At 39.3% G+C, this 24,131-nt stretch overlaps 1 protein-coding gene and 1 long non-coding RNA gene across 2 annotated transcripts; one reads left to right on the top strand and one right to left on the bottom strand.

The window, feature by feature from the left end:
- Positions 1-125: 125 nt before the first annotated feature.
- Positions 126-15,423, top strand: LOC113160166. The gene is made up of 3 exons (XR_003298678.1): positions 126-258; positions 14,245-14,381; positions 15,241-15,423. It is a non-coding gene; the product is annotated as an uncharacterized LOC113160166 (long non-coding RNA).
- Positions 15,424-17,968: 2,545 nt separating this feature from the next.
- Positions 17,969-23,697, bottom strand: smyd5 (SMYD family member 5). Its single transcript, XM_026358502.1, has 13 exons — positions 23,581-23,697; positions 22,970-23,078; positions 22,595-22,734; positions 21,748-21,869; positions 21,459-21,528; positions 21,001-21,105; positions 20,737-20,799; positions 19,950-20,020; positions 19,746-19,852; positions 19,476-19,532; positions 19,261-19,355; positions 18,754-18,824; positions 17,969-18,218 (listed from the first exon to the last, which is right to left on the bottom strand). Exons 1-13 carry the CDS (start codon positions 23,671-23,673, stop codon positions 18,083-18,085), a joined length of 1,239 nt encoding a protein of 412 aa, XP_026214287.1. The 5' UTR covers positions 23,674-23,697; the 3' UTR covers positions 17,969-18,082.
- Positions 23,698-24,131: the final 434 nt, after the last annotated feature.

Genomic DNA, 24,131 nt, shown 5'->3' on the forward strand with positions numbered 1-24,131 from the left:
AGTAGAGATTCAGAAAAAGAGCAAAATAATCAGGTAACTTTGTCTGTGACAGACGTTAACTATTCTTTCTTTTTGTCTTTTTTTTTTCAGCAGGGGCAATCCATCTCAGTGGTGGGTTTAAGGGTTGACAAGGTTATCCAAGAACATCTATCACTGATTTCCTGACACTCCTGGTGGCCAAAAATAATCAGATGGCACCTGCATCAACAGCTCTTTGTCTTAAGATCCATAACTCAACTCATCTGGGATTTTCCCCATGTGAGTGCACAAACCAAAATATGTGGGCGAGTGCGAGTGTGTTTCCAAACGGCTTTTTGGTCTCCTTCACTGACGTTTCCATGAGAATTAATGCTGTTCGCCATCTCTTTTTAAGCTAGAAACACTGAGCAGATGTTCGTGGGAAGTGAAGCTGCTACTAAAAAACAGTTTGAAGCAAATTCTGCTCAAAGCAGATATATTCTTAATTTTCAGTACTTACTAACTGGGATGCACAAGTCATGCTCATTCCTGTCGCTGCTTATAAATCTCATATAAAATTGTGAAATGAGCAGAAAGTCTGGCACATCAAATGCTTGTTTCATGTTACAGTGCACTTTATATTGTTGATATAAAATTATCCTCTGCAACAAATATGTGTGTGTGTTTGGTAACAGGATGGATTTTTCATGCCGAGCTCATTGAGCTCTCTGCTTATTTGTGCTTCCTCAGTCAAAGCCCATACTTCATTCTCCAGGAGTTTAGAAACAACAGAAGGGATCTCTGCAGCTTTGTTCTGGGCTACTACGCTTTGTCCCATTTTGTCGTGTTTTGTTTCCACAAAATTAGTCTCTGTGAAAGATGGGGTTCCTTTTGGTGCTAGTTATCGCAGACGTCCCTTATGATGCCCACACTGACGACTCCGATTGTTGTTGAACATATTAACTCTGGTTACTACCATAGAGCTCTGTCAAAGGTGTTTAGGGGCCGGGTTGTTTGAACTTGTAGCATAGACTGATCGCCAAAGTTAACTTAGATTAGTGTTGTATGTCAAAGCAGGAGCTGCAGCTACCACACCCGTTACTTCTAAAAACATGGGTAAAACCCTGATTGATTAGATCTGCAGATGATTAGTAATTATTAGTAAACCTAAATACAGAGAGATCACCAACAGTGCCAGAGCATCCCTGCCTCCACAACATGACATTTCTAAACTGCAAAGACATTTTTGTAGACACTTCTGCTGCTACAAAAATGTTCTAATAACATTAGATGATAAAGGTTGGAGTCACGGTTCTGTCTTCTGGAATTTAAACATGAGACCTTGCGTGTGTAGTATTTTTCTTTTTCAGTGCAGTACAACATCCATTTTGTGTGAAATCAGTGTTATTAAAATGTTTATGTTGTTGATATTAAAACTCAGCATGTGGTTAAGGTTAGGAAGATATCATTGTCTGATTTGATGCAGAAACATTTAATAACACATTTATTTGCTTTTTAACAACAGTCTTTCTCTAAACTCAACCAAAGTGGCAAGCACATATACAGAAATCTGCAGTTGAGGTTTGTGATGTGGCAGACTGTGCACTTTAATGTAAAGGAACGTAACTCACAGGAGACAGGGTTGGTCAAAAAAAGAGTTTATATCTTTTTCCTCAACTGATGATTATGACTCTGTACAAGGTCAGAGCTGATAGCAGATACATCCCAAACAAGTGTGGATATTATTTGCTGACTGTGCGAGGAAGCGCTTGGTTTTTTGTGTCTCTGTGTCTATGTTTTCAGCCTCAGTACTTACTCTCAGCGTAGTCAGCATGACAACCAACCAAAAGCTGGTACAACTGTGTCTGCAGCCATCAAGTGCAGATGAGTATTTAGCAGACATCAGTGTTAACGTGTTAAACGTGTTAAAATAAACACGAGTTTCTGTATTTCTGAGTTCTGTATTATAAAAAACTAAAACAACAACTACAGAAACAGCAGATTAGGGTCAACATGCAGCTTTAATAATGTATTGCTGTTGTGACGGTGAGAGATGGGGTTCATTTCAGGTCCATGACTTTGTTACGAACCGTGTTTTTACACTGACCTGAACAGGACACCACTTCATTGATGTTGTCCATGCAGGTCGTGTATGTGAATCCCCGGGGGAAAAACACAATTAGCCAAATTAGAAGACAAAATCTGGTGAGGGCAAAGGTCAAAAGGGGAACCACTTCTGTTTTCACACTGGTTGTAAAGGAAACAGCTCTGCAGCAGTGTTATTTCTGCTCTTCTCAAATTGAAATGTATTATTCCAACTGTTTTCTCAGTTGTTTTACATATGAACATAGTTTTATGATTTTAACATTATTTTTTATTGTCAATACAAAAGCATACATGCACACAAATATACCCAAGTGTTTCTTTTTACATGCACACAGATATTATTGTTTTCATGGGGCATTTCACATCATTTCCGTAAATGTATTCTATTTCAAACTCTTTGAAGTCATCATCGCTTTCATTTCTCCACAAAGAAGCCCAAGTAGCAATTTACCTTGCGTCTTTATTTAATAGGCTGCAGAGTGAGTGGTTGAAGTCGGAGTGTCTGTCTTCAGCAGGAAAATAAATTTGCAATTTGTAATGAGTCCCGCTTCCATGTAAGTAGTTAGTCATGAAATTAGCTGTTTGGCAATGTGGATGAATGCAACTGTGAAAAATCACACAGTGGTTTGCAAGTTGTCCTTGTCGTTTTAGTCCCTGTTAGCATGATAATGCTCCTTGTTGATTCTCATTAACAGGGGAATTAGCATGTGTTTGTTGGGAGGTGAGGATGAGTTGTGAAGGGAGTTACTGTGAGTTAAAAGCACTGAGATGCTGAGAGGTTTATGGTCTCCATGTGTGATCATAACTTACCTGTAGTTTTCACCACATGTATGATGTATGTTAGACATGAGCCGGCTTCTGTTTCAGGTTGTGATTCACTCTTTTAGCCTTGAGGTATAGCAATATGATCCTTCAACTTATGCTGTGTTCAGCTCTATAGGCTTTTCACATTTCTTTGCATTGCTTATAGTGGCCTGAGTTTCCATGAATATTGCACAGTACCATGCTCTATGATAAACTCCATGTTTTGTGCAGTGTATCCCATTACTTCATGAATTATAGCTCTAGGTTATGGCACAAGGTCATGTTCAGTGTAGTTCATATTAAGTATTCACCGGTCACTTTTTCTCTCGTATACCAAGTCGAAGTTTTTATTTTTAATGTAAACGTTGATTTAATTAGAAAGTTGTACTTGATATAGCTGCCCATAAATAAGCTACACTGTTAGATACTGTTAGTCTTACTGCACATACACTGTTAATAATGATAACAGTTGCAGATTTACCAGATTTACCGCTGGTGTAATAGGCTGCATTTTAAGGCTGTGTTTTTGTTATTAGAAATATTAGAAATGTAAATGAGCTTCTGAATGAAGCTGCAACTTTGAGTTTCATTTCGGTTCTCTATAGTTAAGCTTCTGAATCAAGATATAGTTTTTGTATAAACATAATTTCACTTCTCTATGAATAAAATCTGAGGTCGAATTGTAAAATTCAGTGCAAAGAGATTCGACAACAGCACATATTTACTGCACCTTTTCACACGTCCACTCTAAAACTAATACAGCCTGTAAATAAATGACCTGTCAATGAATGGCACAAGGGTTGTGTCATGATTTTAACTTTCTTCACAGCTGTACTCTCATGAGCTGTCATTGTAAAACCTCTCACATAACACGCAGACAGCATTATAAATAATAAGGCAATCTGCAGTAGGTGTCATCTCCTCCTGCTTTAATAAATAACTACATGTCCCCAGATCTCAGAGTTTTCGCACTTCACAGTTAAGCTCGAAATCACTGCAATATAACATGCTTTACTTTGTCTTTACACAAAGACGAAATTTAGAACAATTTATTCCTTCTTTGTCTTTAAGCGTCCCCGCTGACTCATTCCTCAGCATAATTTACCACTGTAGAGTAAAGAGTGTCTTCTTTAGGCTTTTTCTTACAGTTACACTATGATTCAAGCATAAACAATAGATACTAACGAGAAAGTCATGACTATTTCTTTGATGCCAACTATATTTTTTAGCAGGGTTGAACGGGTGAGCGGTGAGTTCTTGGGTTTTTATGTGTCTGCTCTGGCAATAGCCAGGACCGGAGGCATTATGTTTTTGGGTTGTCTGTCTGTCCTTATGGCCACAAATTTCTTGTCATCTAAGGATTGTGTTGAAGGGATTTCTTCAGAGTCTTGACAGCATGTAAACTGTATCGTCACTGGTTACCATAGGCATGTAACCACAATGCTGTAATTCTAGGTTGACAGTGGCAACAGGGTTAACGTTGAGCTGTTAACTTACACATTTTCTTCCAGTATCTCATCCAAAGGGCACTTTTTTTCCTCCGATTTTAGCCTTTTCATAGTAAATGTCACTGTAAACTATGAACAGTGCAAACTGCCAGTTGCCAACCTGGTTTGTTTTGGTGAAAGAATAATGGTGGCTGACCTTTGTGTTCAAGTGTCATTCAGAGGATTTATGCTCCACCTTGCAGACTGTGAAGGACTAGCTAGTCTTACTGCCAAAGTAAAGGCTACAGTATGTTATTTTCTCTAATACTTTTTAGGAGAAATGCCAGTTGCCCTCATACATTTTACATGTACGTAAGGTAGCAACTTTTATTTTACACAGTTCATCTCTCTGCTCAGTGTCGCCAAGCTTGAAACCAGAATACAGTATATCCATATAATACAAGTTCATAAGTTCAGGATTAGTGTTATTGTTAACATCCATCTCCACCTGATCTTCATTCTGCACACTAGAAACTTTCTGTATGTGAAGTACACGCCCTTAGTCCAATGCTCAAACAGAGACTGACTGGTCATCTGTTTATCATAAGCACCGATAATGAGCAAATTGAGAATAGGTTGGATTGGAATTGGAATTTCATGGTTTTCTGCATTGTTTTATCAAGTATTGACAAATATCATGTGCCTAAAAAAATAACACAAAAGAAATGCTCATCTGTCATGTCTTTATTGAGAACAACCATAAAAACCTTGTACTGCAATTGGAAAAAGTATGTATATGAATTAATAGCTGGTTGACCCCCCCCCTAGGGCAGCAATAACCTCAACCAGGCGCTTCCTGTAGCTGTGGATCAGGCCTGCACATAGTTCAGGATGAATTAAGCCCATTGATGGCCATTGTTAATGCAGAACTACATTAGCTTTGTCATATTCTTTGGAAGTCTTGTGTGTGGCTCTGTTAAAGTTGTTCCTGGTTGAGGTCTGGGCTCTGACTTGGCCACTCCAAAAGGTGGATTTTGTTTGATTCTGTTGTGGGCTTGCTTTAGTATTTTCGTTTATTGTTCTGTTGCATCACCCAACTTCTACAGAGTTTCAGCTGATGAACAGACATTCTCACATTATCCTGAAGAATTTTTTGATACACTTGGGAATTCATCTTCCAATCACTGCTAGCTGGCCAGGTCCTGATGCAGCAAAGCAGGCCCAAATCATGATGTTTCCCCCCACCATATTTTACGATTTGGATGATGTTTTCATGATGATATGCTTTGCTGTACTTTTTTGACCAGGTGTAGTAATGTGTTCCTTCCAAATAGTTCAATATAGTTTCATCAGTCCACAAAACATTTGCCAGTACTGCTGTGGAGTGTCAATGTGCTGGAACAGGGTAAATCTGGGCTCAGACCACATTACTGGGCTCAGACCACATTACTTTTCATTGCTCCAGAGTCTTATCTAGCAGATTGTGGTCTTTTTTTCTGATTAACCTCACTGACAAGTGGTTTTCTTAAAGCTACACAGCTGTTTAGTCCAAATCCCTTGACTTTCCTTCGCATTGTTACTTTCATCATTAAACATAGCCGTGAGTTCTACTGTTTTTTTTCTACAATTTGATTTTACCAAACTTTTAAATGATCGCCGATCACAATCACTCTGGTTCCCCACTATCCTTCCAGTTTTTAATAATGCATTGGACAGTTCTTAACCCAGTTTTAGTAGTTTCAACAATCTCCTTAGATGTTTTCTTTGCTTGATGCCAATAATTCGACCCTTCTGAAACAGATTAACATCTTTTCCACAACAACAGGATGTGTCTTCCCAGATGGTTGTTTAAGAAATGAGAAAAGAGAAGCTCCTCATTGCATCAGTTTGGGTTCAATAACTTGTTGCCGGCTGAAAAATAATCATCCATGCAGTGATTATCCAATATGAGGCTCTTGCCTTTTTGCTTAGTTAATTCCAGGTGGTGACTTTTTTTTGTTTTGGACGGGCAGTGTATTTGTTAATACTCTTAACTTAGATGAAGATCAGATCACATTTTGTTACAAATTAATGCAGAAAACTATGTATTTCCATAAGGCTCACATAGTTTTTCTTGCCACTGTTTTAATTTCACAGTATATTAAGAAGAATACATTTTGGATTTATTTTCACCTTCACCTCAAAGAAGTAGTGTTAGTGCAAGTACAATCAAATCAAATCAGAGCTGATTGAAATGATGTAATAGCCAATAATGTAGGTGATAATTGGTCTCATTATACTGTTTAGAGTTAAATGAAGGTTGGTGACAAATTAGTTTTTTTCTAAACAGTTATTGAAACAATTATTAAAAATTAAACAAAAGCAAAAATCACATACTACATGATTTCTTTGCTGCTTTAAAATTAATAGTAATCGTCATGTGTTATTCTGTCTGTTCTGTGGTTTGAATTAATGAACTGGTTGAAACTAAATCATTTTCTTCATTAAACTCATGTTGTAATAGGATTAATGTACCTGAACATAATGTTGTTACACTTCCCTATAAAGTCCTCTGAGGGATTGCTCACCTCCAACTCCCTTTCACAAGGGAAATCAGTGCAAAGTCGCAGTTAAACGCAGCATTTTGTTTGATCGCAGCTTGGATTTATTTATAAGTTGCAAGGCAATAAGTGAAAGAGTCCATGTTTATATTTGTATTTTCTCTGGGACTTATTAGATATATATATATATATATATCAAGATATGTATTCACTGTTCAGACAAGGCAATTGGAACCATATGCATTAAAGCATTTACAACCATCCTGTGATACATTGCACACATGCACAGTTATTCAGGTCCATGGGAAATGTGCCCCTGTGTCCCCGTGGGGAGTGAGAGTGAATGGGAAGATTCAGAATCCGCTCGGCTGGAGGAGGATTACATCCCACAGAGTCTTGCGGGGAGAAAGACACAGATGCTGCATTGATCCTGCTGATAAACACTGAATGGCTGGAAGCTTGAGTAAGTGTCAGGTTCCCCAAACGGAAACGCCAAGACAGCCTAGGCTCAAGTTTGGTGCAGTGCATGGAAGATTTGCAGATAAGCCTGCAATATGTGAAATTAGGAGAACTAATGTGTGAGATTTGGCAGATTTAGGCTTAATGAGAGCCAGACCAAGAAGGCAGTGTGGTCTTGTGTCTTTTTACAATAATGATGCTTTTATTAATAATAACGCCCCATTTAGGTTGTTTGTCCCAACCAGTCACTGCTTGTTGTTAGAGCCCCTGTTCACATGGAGACAGACGCTTGTTGAAATTTCACCCCTGTCAAAATGGCAGCTTGTTTTCACCCTAAACGGTAAAAAAGGCTGTAAAACAACTGTGTGATCTCCCCCTATCTAACTTTGACAGTATTAATTGTTTGTTCGTTCCATCTGCCAGATGTTATCAAACAATAAGACGTTGTGTTGTGTTTTGCTGGTGTTACAAACGACCTACAACGTCGTATTTCACGGGAGGGCGGTCTCACATTCAGGCAAAATACTGCAAATTGTTTAAAACTGCATTCTGACAACAAAACCACCAAAAGTATTTGGTAGAATTTGAAAGTTAATCTGAAATCAATAGTAATATACAGTACAAGTATCACCCATCAACAGTTTTTAAAATATTTTAATTTACAGGTTTCAGTTTATTCCCAGGTAATCGAATAAGAGACTTCCTTTAAAGAAAATCATGTAATTTTGCAGAAGCTTGAAAATTTTATTCAGAGAAGGTGATCTGGACATGCAAACTGTGAAATGCTTTATTATTATATGTTAAATAGTATGTTAAATACTGCCTATGTGGCAGTTTATTGAATCTACAACTTAATTGATGCTGCTAAATTAAATAAAAATGAGCTGCACTGGCATTTTCCTTCAATAAATTATTAATTTAATCAGTTGATTGCCAATACCTATCAACTACTCCAGCCATTGTCTCATCACAATACAAATACAATAATAATACAAATACAATAATTCTATTTAGGCCTAAATAATAATCAGCATCTTAACATTTCTAGATATGTTCAGCTGGAATAATACTTTTAATGTTATTAAAGACAAAAGCCATCTATAGGCAGAGGAAACGTACTATAGAGGACAAAGTGAGGGACCTTCACAGTGGTTGTAGAGTTGGACACAACCCTCCTGACCACACAGGAGAAGAGAAGAGCCTTTATGGAAAAGACAGGATGCTCCACAGCAGAGGAAACAAAACGACCTCACCCCTACTGCTCTGTGATTTGCGCAGCGTGAAATGACTCTCGTGTTTGCACGAACAGGAGAGATGGCCACCCATCAGGTAGGGGCTGTGGAGAGAGGTCCAAGGGGCCCTCGTGAATTAAGGGTACATTCATAGAGTCTCCATGGAGGTCTGCTGATTGCCTGCAGCACCGCTAATTGATTTAGTGCAAGGTTGTAGTCTGAGTGACAGAGGGTAAAGGGAGGAATTTCCTGTTTCTGCATCTATAATTCAGCAGCTTCCTGTGTGTGTATGTGTGTGAGAAAGTGGATGTACTTGTGTGAGGGGGGAAAAAAAAGACTATATACACATTTATTAATTCACACGTGTGTCACATACTGTAAATATCTGCCTCTATAACAGTATGAGCAACTTTTTTCAAATTGAACTTTTGACACTGAATCACTGTGAAGCTCGTCACTGGTGACTGAAAGCGACATTTTTAGCTCGGCTGTGATTCACAATACGTAGCATCAGCAAAATCGTCACAATCTGATAACTGGGTCATAAATAATACTGTGGACTGCTGAGCAATTTACCTGAAGCCAGGTCCAGAGAGTAGGTTTAACAAACTCTGAACCCAACCCTGAAGGTTCCAGAGGTGATGGCATGTTTAGGATTGTTTTGTATTTAAATACTGTACATTTTGGGGCTAGATGGAGTGTATTTGTCGAATATTGTACTATTAGTGTTCTTTACAGTGTTTCCTTTCAGGGATCACTATGGGAATACCGTATAGCCTGCTCTTACACTGTATAACTTTGGGTGATGCTGCGTTTATGTGTGTTAGTCTGTTAACTGGGGTTGTAAGGTTTAAAGCTGTCTAAACCAGCTCTTTGCCAACACTCCCCACTGTGCAGTTTCTTTGAAGGTCTTGTGGATTTCCCTCTTGTCTCTCAAGACTCTTCAACCAGCCACACAAACAGACTGGCAGCTTCATGAGAGAGGACTTTGTTTTTGTGCTTTTCCTCTACAATGGTCGTGCTGTCCCATTATAATTGAACAAACACTGCACTGTTGCAAAATCGGTGATACAGTTTTAGCAGACGATGGACCATCATCTGAAACGTGGAGAGAGGCCAATTTCATTCAAGGCAGTTTAATAGCTAAAAAGTGTTTTCACAAATCCCAGAAGCAATTAAGTTTAAGCAGAAATTACTCATACAGCTTGGACCTAAAACCCATTTCAGAGAGCATAGTAGAGTTCTTTTACTATAGACAGAAAGTGGTCCCTATTTTACTTGCTATGTGAAAATATTTCATTTTGAGAGCACCCTGCTTGAGGCTACAATGACCCATAAATCCAAAGTATGACTCTCTAGTCACCATTTCTTAGCTTGACTGTCAGAGTGAAGAAGGGAAGAAGAGACGGAGCAGTTTATTTGCTCTGTGAAACAGAGAAGCTGTTTTCCATATCAACATGCAAACCTTTCACAGAGGAAAAAGAAAGACTGGCTCAGCCCAAGATTTCAAACACCCCAAAGCAACCTGAGCATCTCTTACTCAACCCCACAAAAAAAAAAAAAAAACAGACTTGCGATCATATTAAAGAGAAACATCTGTCACTTCAGGGTCCTTCATCCCATGTCACACTAAACAGGTTTATGTTAACAAAATACTAAATGTCTCCTGAGGAACCACAGCAGAATTACGGTGTTGGGTCTGGGATTTGTTGGGTTGATTCCCCTACCACAGAGGTTCAGGCCTTAATCACATTTCCAGCTTGTGCTCGGATCCAACTTTCTGTCCTGGTGGATTTTGCACCTCTAAGCTCAATCATGAAACTTTGGAACAGTTCGGTTTCACACAGCACAGGATTTTAGAGGCACTTCCATCTGGAGAACAAGACGTTCTGTGCGTCACAGTGTAGACAGAAGCACCTGATGCAGCGAATCATCAGCGCGGTACTGGTCTGCGGAGGATTGTTTGTGTAACTAAGTACTGAGTCATCGGGGAAATTATGGATAGTTTGGGCACACTGGTGCTCGTGTTGTATGCTTTGAAAACGATCCCATTTAAATGTTTTATCTATTTATTTTGTGAACAGACGTTAGATGTAATAGAAAGCCAGTGCTAGATAATATGCTTTTTGTTTGTTCCAGCCACGACGTTGCTTAGTAATTAGATGATGTCCTGAGGTGATATTGATGACTAACAATATTTTCTCCAATAAAAGAAGCCGTGCCTGTAGCGCAAGGCTTGTGATGTGCAATAAAGTCAGATAATTATTTATTTATGCATAATATTTAATGACTACAATGAAGAACTAAACAAAAGGCCAACCTTTGCATACCGAACGTGTACCGCTAATCAATTCCTTATTTCACACATGACAAAGAAATACTGTCAATATGCAGTTATTGTGGAAACCGAAGACAGAATTTGCTATTTTTCAGAAATAAGTAAATGCAACGACTGCAGCAAACACATAAAAATAGCTTTTCTTTAAATGTTAATGCACTTTTGTTTTATGAAGTTAAAAGATAGTTAAACTGTAATTAGGGCATGTGCAAACATGGGAGCTTTCACACACTGAGATTTAAATCAGGGGACTGTGAGGAGTTTATGGTGGATTTTGAGGTCTGATTTGGATCATTGTTATGTTGTAGAAGACAGAAAAACGTTTCCAGTTTGTGTTTCCTGGCGGACTGTGTGACATTTGCAACCAGTATTTGCTGATATTTAGTGAAGTCCATTATTCCATCTATCCACGCAACCTTTCTTGTGCCCCTAGCTCCTATGCAACACCCCCAAAAATAATATGGTTTTCCATCCCAATGCTTAATGGGTGTTCATGAAATAAAAATGATCAGTGCATTAACATTTAAACAAAGACTCATTTCAAACGTCTGCTACAGGGATTGTACTCCCTGTGTCTTCTCTTCAAAAATTGATAAACATAATAATTTATCCAAACTTTTACATACAGCTGTAACGCTGCAGGTTTGAGGCATGTGTGAGAGCATAAAGCATAATGAAGGAGTCTAGTGAAACCACGACTCCTATGTGGTCTTTTTATGTGTAATCAATGGGAATTATGAGGACCTCAAATAAGTGCACAAAGCATTAGGCCTGGGCTTCCTCCCCCTCCCTCATGTTGGTCAAAGCGTGTCCTGAGGGTATATGGTGATGAGTGAGGAAGGAAGGGGGCGGCTCACTTTCACATGCAGGCCATTTCATTTGGGACGGAGCTGTGAACTTTACAGATGAGGGATCGTCCTTTTTTTTTTTTTTTTACCATACATCTTGAAACAGCCACTTCATAGTGGCCCCTGCCACTCGCAGGCATTCTAATCAGAGATGGATGGAAAGATTAAATTCTCTTGGGGCCCACACAGGGAGTATAGTGTTGTGATCAATATGTAAAAGTGATCAAATATCCAACCTTATCTCCCAATTCAGCTATTCATTAATGAAACTTCAAGTAAAAATGTCAAACATTTAAAGTTTCTTGTTTCTTAAATGTGAGAATTTGATTATTATTTCTTAATAATAATATATTTTGGTTTTGGACACAAAACAAACAAGATTTCTCGACAGTCCTGCATGTTTGGCTTCATTGTTGTATGTGTATGTTCTGTTAATAGCAGAGTTAATGTTATTGATCTACTGTAGCTCCTGAATAATTCATTAATTAATTTAGAAAATAAAAGATGATGAATCAACCATGAACAAGAGCAGTTGTTTGTCGAAGCTCGACACTCAGCTATTGACTCATGGCACTGGCATCAATAAAAGGAGAAGTCAGTATTTTCCACCATTTGAAAAAAATCTTGGTGTTTTTTTTTTTTTCCTACATCAAGGCTCAAAATAATTTAATCTTACAGTTCCTCAGCTCCATTGTCTCCACACTAGACTAAGACATGCTAATTAGAGACTGTGATTTCTTATGAAAAAGTAGTTGCTGGTGTGGCTTAGAATTGTACAAATGCAGGTACTTAGCTTCCAGTTGCAGGATCTATTATAAGGTTTCAAATTGACGTCATTGATTTGCAGTTTGAATAGACACTTTAATCATGTGGATAGAAACTGGTCATTGAATCTTCCCTTTTTATTTTTTGACAGTGCTCAGCCTACGTGATTATCTTAAAGTGACTTTGAAATACAAAGAACACCTTTTCCCTATTTTCATGTGTTCGCCTGTTCAGTTCAATTCAATTTCATTAAACTAAATGAAAGAATATACAGCTGAACAACAAAATTTACTATATATATATATTTATAGATTTCGGTTATAATTGCTTTTTAATGTGATCTTTCACATGAACAGTGAACAGTCAATCAACCAGCTGCCCACAAGATGTAAGAGAACCTTTGATATTGAAGTGTCTTATCTAACCAAGCTATCCTACTAGCATGCTTATGATCCTGAATAGCAAGAACAAGCTGCACAGAATTGTACACTGTTGCTGCTTTTGCATATCCCCACTTTGAAATGCCAGAGCCAAAAAAAAAGCATTAGCCTCATCCCGCAAGGATGTGTTGAATGTCCTGCAAAAAGATGTGAAAATGAGATGGCGAGAGATAAAGCTGAATGGCCAAAGTGTTTCAAATGCCTCATTTGCACTACATGAGTCAGACCATGTTTGGTCACAGCGGGAATGTGTGGCTTGACCTTAGAGAAAGAATTCATCCAGGCATTCACAGTTGATCACAGTTGACCTCTTTCACATATGGCACAATGCTCGTATTTTAATTGTCCAAGCCTCAAATTCAGGGGTTTGAGAAAATAAAATGTACACATTTCCCGGGGGGTCTCCAACCATCGCTGAGGGAGGGAGAAAACAGAACAAAATTCAACTACCCATGTAAGAATGAAACGCTCCTTAGTTGTGCTCAGGGGAAAAAAGTGGAAAAACTATTCAAATACGAAATATAATATTATTATCGGCTCAGTCTTCTGCTTGTTTTTTATAGAGTTTGTTTGTTTGCCTATTGAAAATAATAATAATCTGATTATTTGGTGAGAGGGAAAAGTTGAGGGACCATCCAATAGCTGCTGGACGTCGGACCTTTATTGCTATTCCTAGAGCAGCTAACTACAAATCCATAAATCCTTGGTTGACTTGACACACACAGACTTCTCCGACTAATTAGTTCAGTATTTCTAGAGTCAACAATGTGGGTTTAGCTTTCCATCAATCTTTCCAAAAAAGACTCGCATTCCTGCTTCTGTGCTCGAAAATGAAGCATCCAATCATGGGAGTGTAGAAACGTCTTTTACCTCGCTGCAAGGCAGAATCTGTCCAGGTATTGAAAAGAGCATTTTCTCAAGTCCTCTGTCAGACAGTCATAAACACAGTGTGTTTTACTGTAGATGCTTTTGTAACATTTGTAATGCTAAAGCCTTCATTTAGATGATTCACAACTCAATTCCTCATGTTCCGTTCCACTGGCTCAAACCGCGTTGGCAGATTTATATGACGCCACTGAAGCCTTTCACGTTTCTCCCTGAAGATGAATGTGAGGTTACTGGGCAGCCCACGGTGTTTCAGATCTGTCCCCAGTGACTAAATGGCAGAGGTACTGACAATTTGTACTGTTTTGACTTTTTGGGAGAAAATGATTTGAGCAGAAGTGAACCACAAAAAACCCAAACGCTGATCAAAACCAGCAGGTCACTGAGCAGCCATGTTTGTGTTCTTAAACTGTATTTCTCTCTCTTGTTTATTTTATTGCAGGACGAGTTAAAGTACTACAGCCTTACTTCAGGTTGGCTGATTTCACATGAAGCAGTCATTCATCACTTTAGTTGTGGAGTCGGGCCTCCGAGGCAGCAGTGGTGTCTGTTGCGGTAACCAATCTGGACGGCACTAATGTAGGTTGGAGATTGTTTCCATATGGGGCCTGTTTCAAACAGTCGCGTTGCTTGGATCTAAAAACCCAGTTTCCATTTTCATAGTTTGCCCACTTGAAGCATGCAAAGTGAAATAGTTAAGACAACTTTCGCACTAGCAGCCATAAACAACAAAGTTCTCCTTTAACCTGGCAGATAGATCAACAGCAGGTTGCTGGAAAGTCTCAAGAGACACAGAGCTCAGGATGTTAAACTACCTGATCTACTAATCAATTAATCAGAGCTTAGGTTGTGATTTTGTATAAATCATATAAATTCAGCCTGTTCCTCAACTATTTCAAAAACAGAACAATCACAAAAGTTATGTTGCTGCAGTTGCAGCCTTAAAATGTATATTTTAAGCCATGATGTCAGTTGTAATGAGTCATATTGTGCTGTCCTGATGTTGAGTAATCTGACTGAAAAATCATATTTTATTCAGCTCCATAGATTTTGGTTCAAAACTGGACGAGCATATCATGCTGACAGGCTTACAAACCTTTGATATAGCAGTGTGTAGTCCAGCCTTAGAAGTAAAGTTTTATATTTCCTGCACATATAACATAAACATATTGGACAAATATCTCTCTTAACATAGAGTCAAGGATTTTTCCTCCATTTGCATAAGGTAATGTCAGTAATGACACTTTTTGATCATTGTTGTCTTTGAAATGTACAGTGTGTAATGTTTAAAAACTTGTTCTGCATAGTAATAACTGTCCTTCATAAACCCCTCTCTCTTCTCTTTTCCTTTCCTCAAACACTTACCTCATTTCCTGCCCCCTCCGTCTCTATCTGGCCCACTTCACTCGGTGACCTCTGCTTACCCTGCCTGAAACAGCTTATAGGATATGTATGGCTGCCTGAGCTCGACCTCCGCAGTGGGCCTCCACACCAAAGTCCACGTCCCAAAGTTACAGAGCTGTTGCAGTGAATCTGGCACAGCTTCAGAGGGCGACGGCAGAAGATGGAGGAGCTTCAACAGGACGACGTGTCCGGAGGTCCAGCCTGCTGCCCTGCTCCGTCCCAGGTGTGCTTCCTTTCATGGACATTATGTTCTCCCCCCCGACCCCGATTTCTCTTTTGTGAATCCTTGGTGTATTAGCTTTTGATGCAAGTGCAGCGACACCCAGGGACTGAGTTAGAGTAAACTGAGAAGGTTAATGGTTGAAATCTAACCATAGATGACTGGAGGCACTAGGGTAAAATATAGAAGCTCAACTTTCCAAACACACAGCTACTGTCGTCGTTATCCACCATCTTCTAGCACCAATTAGGCTGCGCTTCATGTCAATGTGAACAGTGACTGACTAGCAGGCATTGGCTGTAGAATACCTCATTCAATCCACTTACTAATTAATGATATCTAATATAGATTCTGTATGTGCCTTGTTAAAACTGCCTACAGCAAAAAAGCTCTCTGGAGAGCAAGGGTCATAAAAAAGCAATGATTAGTGAAAAGCCCAAGCCCCTTGAGGAAGACAATTTGACAAAGGATTTGTGGTTAATATGCAATGACTGAACAAATATTTCACCAGCACAATCTTCTGTAGCAAAGGCAGGAGGAGTGTAAACCAGATAAATGACTCAGCGGACATCCAATTTGAATAGTTTATGCCAGAGTAGTAAAAATGACGAGTGCCGAGCTCCTGTTTGCCGCCATTTTATATTTAAATTATACCTGTGACTTACAAAAGCCACGTTCTCTTGTGCCCCTGTGCTGAATGCCGACTGAGAAAATTGGGATTACTTATTCGATATTTCCAATCTTTGTAGAGTAACTGAAAATATTAGGTTTTGTGATTACAGTTGTTGTAATATTGATTCATGTGTGGGTAGCAGCAATTTCACTCATGTGGAACTGCAGTTTGAAATACAGCTCTCAACAAAGGGCAAACAGTTACTGACAAAGCAATTTTCTACTCAAGGTCTCAATAATGGATTAAGTAAGGTTTACCTTAACCCCATAGATCATGTATGAAAACCAAACGATATGTCACAAGCTGCATGCCCCCACATGACAGGACTATAATTACTATAGAATATAAATAAGAAGCCTCTTCAGTGCAGTATGGATAGTATTGAAAAAAAAAACTAGAACCACATGACCTTCTCTTTATCAGCTTGCATTATAGTTCTCAGTAACAAAAAACTGTTCATCATCAAGTTAAGTGGACGTGGAGGTCAGAGACAGCACAGTCAGTAGGTATTACAGGGTTGCTCTGCTCTACACATAAGCATTAGATTTCAAACAGCATGTTAAATATGCAGATAATGTGCTGACTTTCTGCAATAAGAGACTTTGTGTGTAAACAAACCGTGAACAACACAATGACATGCCATTCCTTTTTATCTTGATATCGTAAACAGTTGTTTATTTACATTTAGGAGGACGCCATCATTACTTTGGAATTATGTTTCTTACCACCTGGAGAATCCAAGTCCAACCTTGGCTCTTTTTTTGGCTCAGTTTTTGGTCTCTTATCAATTCCCAAGGGGAAGTCTCTGCCTCATTGTTTGCTTCATTAATCCGTTATGTTCACCAGTTGATTGAGTCTTCTGGTTGGTGCTGAGCGAGTGGAGTACAAAAACAAAAACGCTACATTCACAGACCACAGAGTTTTACAAGTTCACCACAAAGCTCCTTAAACCTGAGTGTAGAAGATGATTCAGGTGATAATTCTCTGTAGGTTCATCATCGACAGACCCCTTTCACATTCCAGTCAGCCACTTTAATTAAAAGCTACTCTAATCAATATTTCAATCATAAAAAAAGATGGGAACAATTGTGTAAAGTGACAAAGGTCATGCATAGTGACAACCTATAGAGAATTATTACAAGTCTCTGAAGTCACTCTGTGTAGCTTTTCAGCCTCTTTCTCTGTTCTCGTCAGTTCCATTTCCAGCAGCTGACAACGGTGTTCAGGAAATAAATTCTGAGAAACCTGCTGTACGCGACTTGCCGAGCATCAAACGGCACACGCAAATCAGAGTAAAAAGCTATAATTAGGCTGTAAACTAACTATACTACCACCACCACTCGGCTTCCAACATAAAATCGCAACTGCTCATCAACTCAGCTGTCTGTGGAGACCAAAACTGAGCCAAAAGGAGAGTGAACATAGGACTTAGTTTTATCAGGTGGCCACAAACACAACTCCAAATGAGTGATGAAGTTGATCTATACCTGCCTGATCTGCAAATAGAAAACTGTTAGCCAATATTTGCCATTTTAAGATGATGAGGTACCAACGTGTCTGTATTCTTTCATAGTTTATGGTGCTGCACCCCCCAATGGTCGCATGAACGCAGCTGTAAAGGTGCTGAATGTTATGAACTGTGTTAAAGCTTTTAGCATTTTAGAGTAAAATGGCTTCGACTCCTTAACTGTTCACTCATTTTGAAATAACTACTAAACTGGTATCCTCTGCTGATTCCAAAACATCAGAAATGATGATCACCGTCTAAATACTGACTAACACGTACCCAATTCTGTGGCTGATCTCTAAAACTGCACGAAAAATGAGTGAAACATGTTGACAATGAAACATTTTTCCACACATTTGAAGTTCTGGTGAAATGCTGATCGTTTTATGCTAGTCTTTATTCCTCTGGGCTTCATAGTTGCTTAGCTTGGTGGGAGGAATGGGAACAGCTGAGAACAATATGGGGCAAGTCTTTCATCAGACATCTGTCATCTCATCTTCTGTTTCACCTTCTGCCTCCCCTTCTTCTTCCTCTTCTTCCTCTGATGTCACATCCAGCTCATCCACCTGGGAGATGCACTTTGGACACGAGCAGACAAACAGGTAGTTTGCCCTGGAAATAAAATGTTCCATCAGTCACAATGTTGCACCTCTAACAAGAACTGAATTAATCAGACATTTTATTTTCTGCAGTTCAGAAAATCTGGTGCTGTGCAGGAGCCACAGAACACAGGAGCACGTGAGTGTTTAACACTCTAATTAATACTTGCGGTGCAATTAATACTTTCAGTCAGCTGGTGTGATTATGGGTGCCCATGAAGTTTCACACCACCAACCTGAAGCGCACCGCCACCTTTTTAAGGCAGAGAATTTTTTCACAGGATGCGGTAAAAACTTTACACGTCTCTTAGACGTGCAGAACAAGCTTGCCCTCCCCCCTTTGAGTGTTGGAGTGTAATTCAAAGATGGACTGACATCATATTGATCAATGAGGAGCGTGAGCAGCACAGGAGTAGCCATCAGACCCCTAACATCTCTGCCTCAAGACTGCCCATTATTGCCTGGAAGGCTTTTTATTGATCTAGATGGAATTTGTAACAGTATGACCCCCGTTCGAATGATTCATCCAAAGGATTAGAGATGTTTACCTCAGAATTTTGTGTCTGCTATGACGGCTTCGGTCCCTCTGGCAGCAGTCCAAATAACTGATGCAGATCTCCTGAAACAGGAAGAGAACATAACTTCAACTGGATGAAGAACTCCTCACATCAGTAAGATGACACTACTGAGCCTGAAACACATCTAAACCATTTAGTCCCACAAACATGACACTGATATTTTTCCTAATGGCACAAATGCAGTAAGTTGTTCTACTCTTCCAGCTCTCTACTGGTGAAACGTTGCTCTTCTGTCTTAGCATTGCATTCAAAGGAGAGCTTTGCTGTAAAAGTAGCATAGCTGTTGTGACATTACTGTGCCGCTCAGATGCAAGGCTTCTCAATCTTTCTGACAGCTTGACAAACCCACTCCAATCCTCAAAGTCTCAGGCTTCTAATACCGTCTGACAAGGGAGCACACAAGGCTAGAGAGGGATGTTCTGTCCCATCTATCCCAGGCCAGAATTTATCACTCTAAAGCCAGACGTGTCAGCTGACCTCTCCTGGGTTGATATCACTGAGGGCACTGAGGTGCAGCAGGAAATTGTTGTTGGGGAAGGACGCCTCTGCGTTGGGTATGCAGCTGTGGTTACCTGCAGGTGTCAAAGAGGCAAAGAAAGAAAAAGGGGTCATCAGACGGTGTTTGGACCAGAGGAAGTGTGTCTTTGAACTGAACTGACAGCATTCAGAGCGTGGCCATCATCTGCACTTACACGAGCTTTGAAGCAGAAAAAGTCCAGAGCCCTCACAGTTTAGAAAGTCTCCCGTTTCTGCATAGAAGAAGAAGGAGAAAAAACAAAATATGCAAATGTATCCTCTTGTTGAGATCTTCACACACGTTACCAAAAAGAAAAAATACTACAGTGTCACTGGGTCACAATGCAAACACTCACTCATGTAATTTGACAATTGAGAATCTGTCCTGTTAAAACAAACACTATTTACTTCAAAATATTACTGCACAACTAAGATAAAACGGTGACCTTTCTCAATGTCCTTGTACAGCTGGTCAATAAAGGAGTCCAACTGCTCCCTCTGCTGGGCAGGAAGCTCAAGTGCATCACAGGCATGAACCCACTGACTCAAGGAGCTGGAATTGATCAGAAAATGGAGCAAAAACACAGTTTGTTCCCAACTGAGATCCAAACTTAGATCTGTTAAAAGCTGAAGTGGAGGAAGGTGTTTACCTGGTTCCAATGCCTTGTCCGTTTGTTCCCACCAAAGCAAAGAGGGAGCGGAAACCCTCAGGAACGAACCACTGCAACACAATCACACCTTTATTGATCCATGTGGGGAAAATTATTTATTGTGTTTAGCTACTTCTGCTCAGGACGGAGGTTGGAGCTGCAGCTACAGCATCACATGCAACAGTAGGAATTCACCACACTTACGTCAGCATACAGGAGTTAGGTTAAGTTAACCAGTAACTGTTTGGATAATCGATTATAAATCAGCGGAGTTGCTGTACAATATTTACAATATTTTCTGTAGGAGCAACTTAAATATGACAATTAAATTGAAATATCAAATTAGTAATTGGATTATCACAATATTTCCAATTATGACTTTTTCACGTTTCTGACACTTTACAGACGATATAGAACGATTACTCGTAAAAAACAATTACTGCAATAATTTTTAATTGTTAGCATATCAATAATGTGGCCGTATGAGTTCAGATGTCCTATTTTGACCAACCAGAACCTAATGCTAGTCTTACTATTAACTTCTCACCACAGTGGGCTCCTGGAAAATATCATTTCACATTGTTTTGACTTGTTTTAGCAGAATACACTGAATAATTAAAGTAAGAATAACTGTAACTGTTGGTTGTCACCATATTTATGATAATTAAGAAACTCTCAGTTCAGGTTCTGGATATCTGTGCAGCATTTTGTACAAATGAATTGAATGTGAGGATTACTGTACTGACAGAGTGAAGAAACACAGTGGTGTCATTGGAGACGCACTTACCCGACTGAGATGGTCGTCATAAAGTGCTGCTGTAAAGAGGCTGTGTAACAAAGCCAACTGCCCCTAGAGAGACGGAGTGAAATAAATAAATATTACATGAGCACTGGAGGCTGAGCGGGAACTGAACGTGTGTCAGAGAAACACAACGCTGATTTACTTTGAGTATTGACGTGTAAAGAACTGTGATTACAGTACGAGGATGATTCACACTCTGTCCCTCAGCACTTTCTTATTTTCAGCTGAAACAACGAGACGGTAACTTACTCTGAACTGTTCTCCCAGGAGCTTGTGGGCAATCTCCTCTTCCTCGTTAGCTGTTCGGCTGCAGAAGTGAGAAAACAGCTTCTGCCAGTGGGTTTTGTCTTTAGCCTGGACGACATAACCAGTGTTAGAGCAGTGTATTGTATTATTAGTGTACAGTTTTTCTTTGTTACACATGCCGTTTATCACAAAGGACATAGTGCAACATAAAAGAGGGTCACTTGAATTGACTTATAACTCTCTCTTATTCTAAACTCACAGCAATATTAATTCCCTCCCACCTTTTTATCACCTTAAAAATCATTTCACAACTAGCTTTCTATTAATCAAAGTTCATCTTAAGCAGGGTTTAACACTTTAACATTTGATTAACAACTAAAAACAACATAAGTGAGCATAAAAATTGAATTATATGCTGCAGCACAGTGTTTCTAGTATTTGAGACCTAAGATTATAGTCACCTGTTTCACCATCGCTACCATTTTGGCCATAAGCATGATGCTGGAGGTTTCTGGAGGATAATGCATATTCCTGAAGAGAAGACACATTAAAGAAATCATAAAACAATCATTCAGGTTTTTAATGAAAACAAAGTGACCGCTTTGTGAGGTACTCCTGTGTACTATTATAAAGGGGAGCCAGTACAACACCACCTTTACTGTGAACTTAATAATAAACTAAATCAACACATCCACTGTGTGTGTGTGTGTGTGTGTGACTGTGTGCTGTATATTTAAAATGCTCCCTCACCTCCATGCATCCTGGAGCTTGTTGATGGGGTGGTCCGGATCTTCCTGCGAGGGACCCAGACACAGAGCTCGGTGGTACTGATCCGCTGCAGCTTGTCGACACTCGTTGCTACAGTACATCACCTGCAGAAGAAGCAAGTGTGGTTAAAATACTTAAAATGAAATAAATAAATAACAGGTACAAACAAACTGTCTCTACTCTTATCTGTGAAATAGTCTGATTAATAATAATCTGATTTGTAGTCACTATTTACTCCCATCAGAAAAAGATAAAACATTTTCCACAGAATCCAAAAACTGAAGCATTAGTTTAATTTTCTAGCACTGTTGCAAACATAAATATGGAAAATTATGAAGTTGTTGTTTCAACAATGTTTAAAAAAGACGCACACATGCTGTTAGAAGTACATTTCCTTTAAGTGGGGAAAAACTTTGAAATGTATTTAAATGTTATTTATATTAGCTTCAGCACATTAGATTCAGGAAACCACTAAATTAAATACAAGTACAACTTCTAATTACTGTTAAACCGTAGTATTACACATATAAAAATATAAAACCTGACAAAGATAAATGGTTGATTTTGATTTTGGTCAATAAATCGACATGAACATGGACTTATTGATCCATAGTAGTAGACCACAGATCTGGTCTGCTGATCATTTTACCCACTACTGAAACAGCAGAGGTTCCTCTCTGACCACAGCTGCTTTAAAATCAATGAGCTTCTTGTGTTTTCAGTAAATTGATCCGACCACTTTTATGAAGAATCATCCTCTCTTGATTTTTCTATGAAATGACAATAGTAAAAAAAACGTTTACAGCTTCAAGGTTAGGACTCGACTGACCTGGCAGTGGGGGCAGGCTTGGTGCAGCTCTGGTCGAACGCGGCAGAGCTCGGGGTGAGGAAGGCTGAGTCCAGGGTTTCCGCTGAGCCTCCTCGCATTCTCCTCTGCAGTCTCCAGAGCACGTAGGCAGTACTCACAGGCTGTTAAATACATTTATTATTTATTATTATCATTATTAAAAACAAGAAGGTTTTGTCATCTCTGTGTGTGGATGTATACAAACATCCAATCACAGTCTGTGGCGTGTATTAAATACTCTGCAGGCCACTTTATAAAGAGCAGGTGACAGATGGTGGTAGTGTAGAAAGAGTTGAACCACATTTACACACAGAGGGATCATGTAGTGTGTAACGTGGCATCACGGCCTCCTCTCACCTTTATATTTATACAAAGCATTCCACAGAAACTGGGCAGACACAAGAGGCCGCTCCATGAAAATGGTGTCCCCCTTCTTGATGCTCCTCCGGGCGAAGAGACCCTTTCCCTAAATAAATAAATAAATAAATAAATGCTTATTGTTGTATGAAGTCTTTAAACCACATCAGCTTCTGATCATCTGTGGCTTCAAACTGCAGCAGGTTCAGATTTTACTTTAACATCATCCTCTCTTCTCTCCTCCTGATCCACCTGCAGACATTTCTTATTTGAATAGATGAAGTGCTCCTTTCTTTCTGTAAACCTCTCAGACAGACTGTGGACCTGAGATCTGGTCCACTTGGTGTCACATTTCTCAACATGGCTCACACTGGTTTTTTAAGGTCTAATGTTTAACCATCACTGTTTACTTTACAATAAAACAACTCAATTAATTAGGTTTAACACCAGTAACCACATTCATTGTTGTGTGATGGTTTTAAAGACCTGCATGAGGTTGGTCCAGGACTTTGTGAGCACGGTGCTCTGGAGTCCGGGACCTGCTGCAGAACCGCATTGAACCTCCTACTTCATTAAAACCCTTTATTCTGGTTAAACTGGACCAGTCCTACCTTAACGCTGTCTATAAACCGGACTTCCACGCAGCTGGAAGCTTTGCCGGGATCCGTGCAGAAGGAAAACATGTCATCCACGGGAGCAGCCATGTTTCCGACGACCTCTCCCCTTTGAACCCCGACACCGACGCTTCATGTCCGGGGAGAAACAGCAGCGACCTCCGGTGGTGGAGATGTGAATTGCACCCTGTCAGCAGGTACTTGTATAAAAAGTACTTCAAGTACCATTTTACCCCCATGATGGTTTTGAAGTACTTAAGTTTTATGTTGTACAGTGTAGTACTTATTGAATGATACTTTAGTTAATAGGAAATAAATCTAATGTGGGTTTTTAATCATTAAATGTAGCATCAAGTTGGTTTAATCCATAATAATACATATCTTTTATATTTAATTTTAAATTAATGTGTCTAAACATGTTAAATAAATTCAGTACATGGTGTATATTTCATGATTTTTCCCTCTGAAGTGCAGTGGAATACAGAAATAATGGAAATTGTCAAGAAAACGGTTAAAATAGTAATAAATACTCCTAAATCTGCCATTTC

The sequence above is a fragment of the Anabas testudineus genome, chromosome 10 (genome assembly GCF_900324465.2).
Source record: "Anabas testudineus chromosome 10, fAnaTes1.2, whole genome shotgun sequence".
NCBI classification, from domain to species: Eukaryota; Metazoa; Chordata; class Actinopteri; order Anabantiformes; family Anabantidae; genus Anabas; species Anabas testudineus.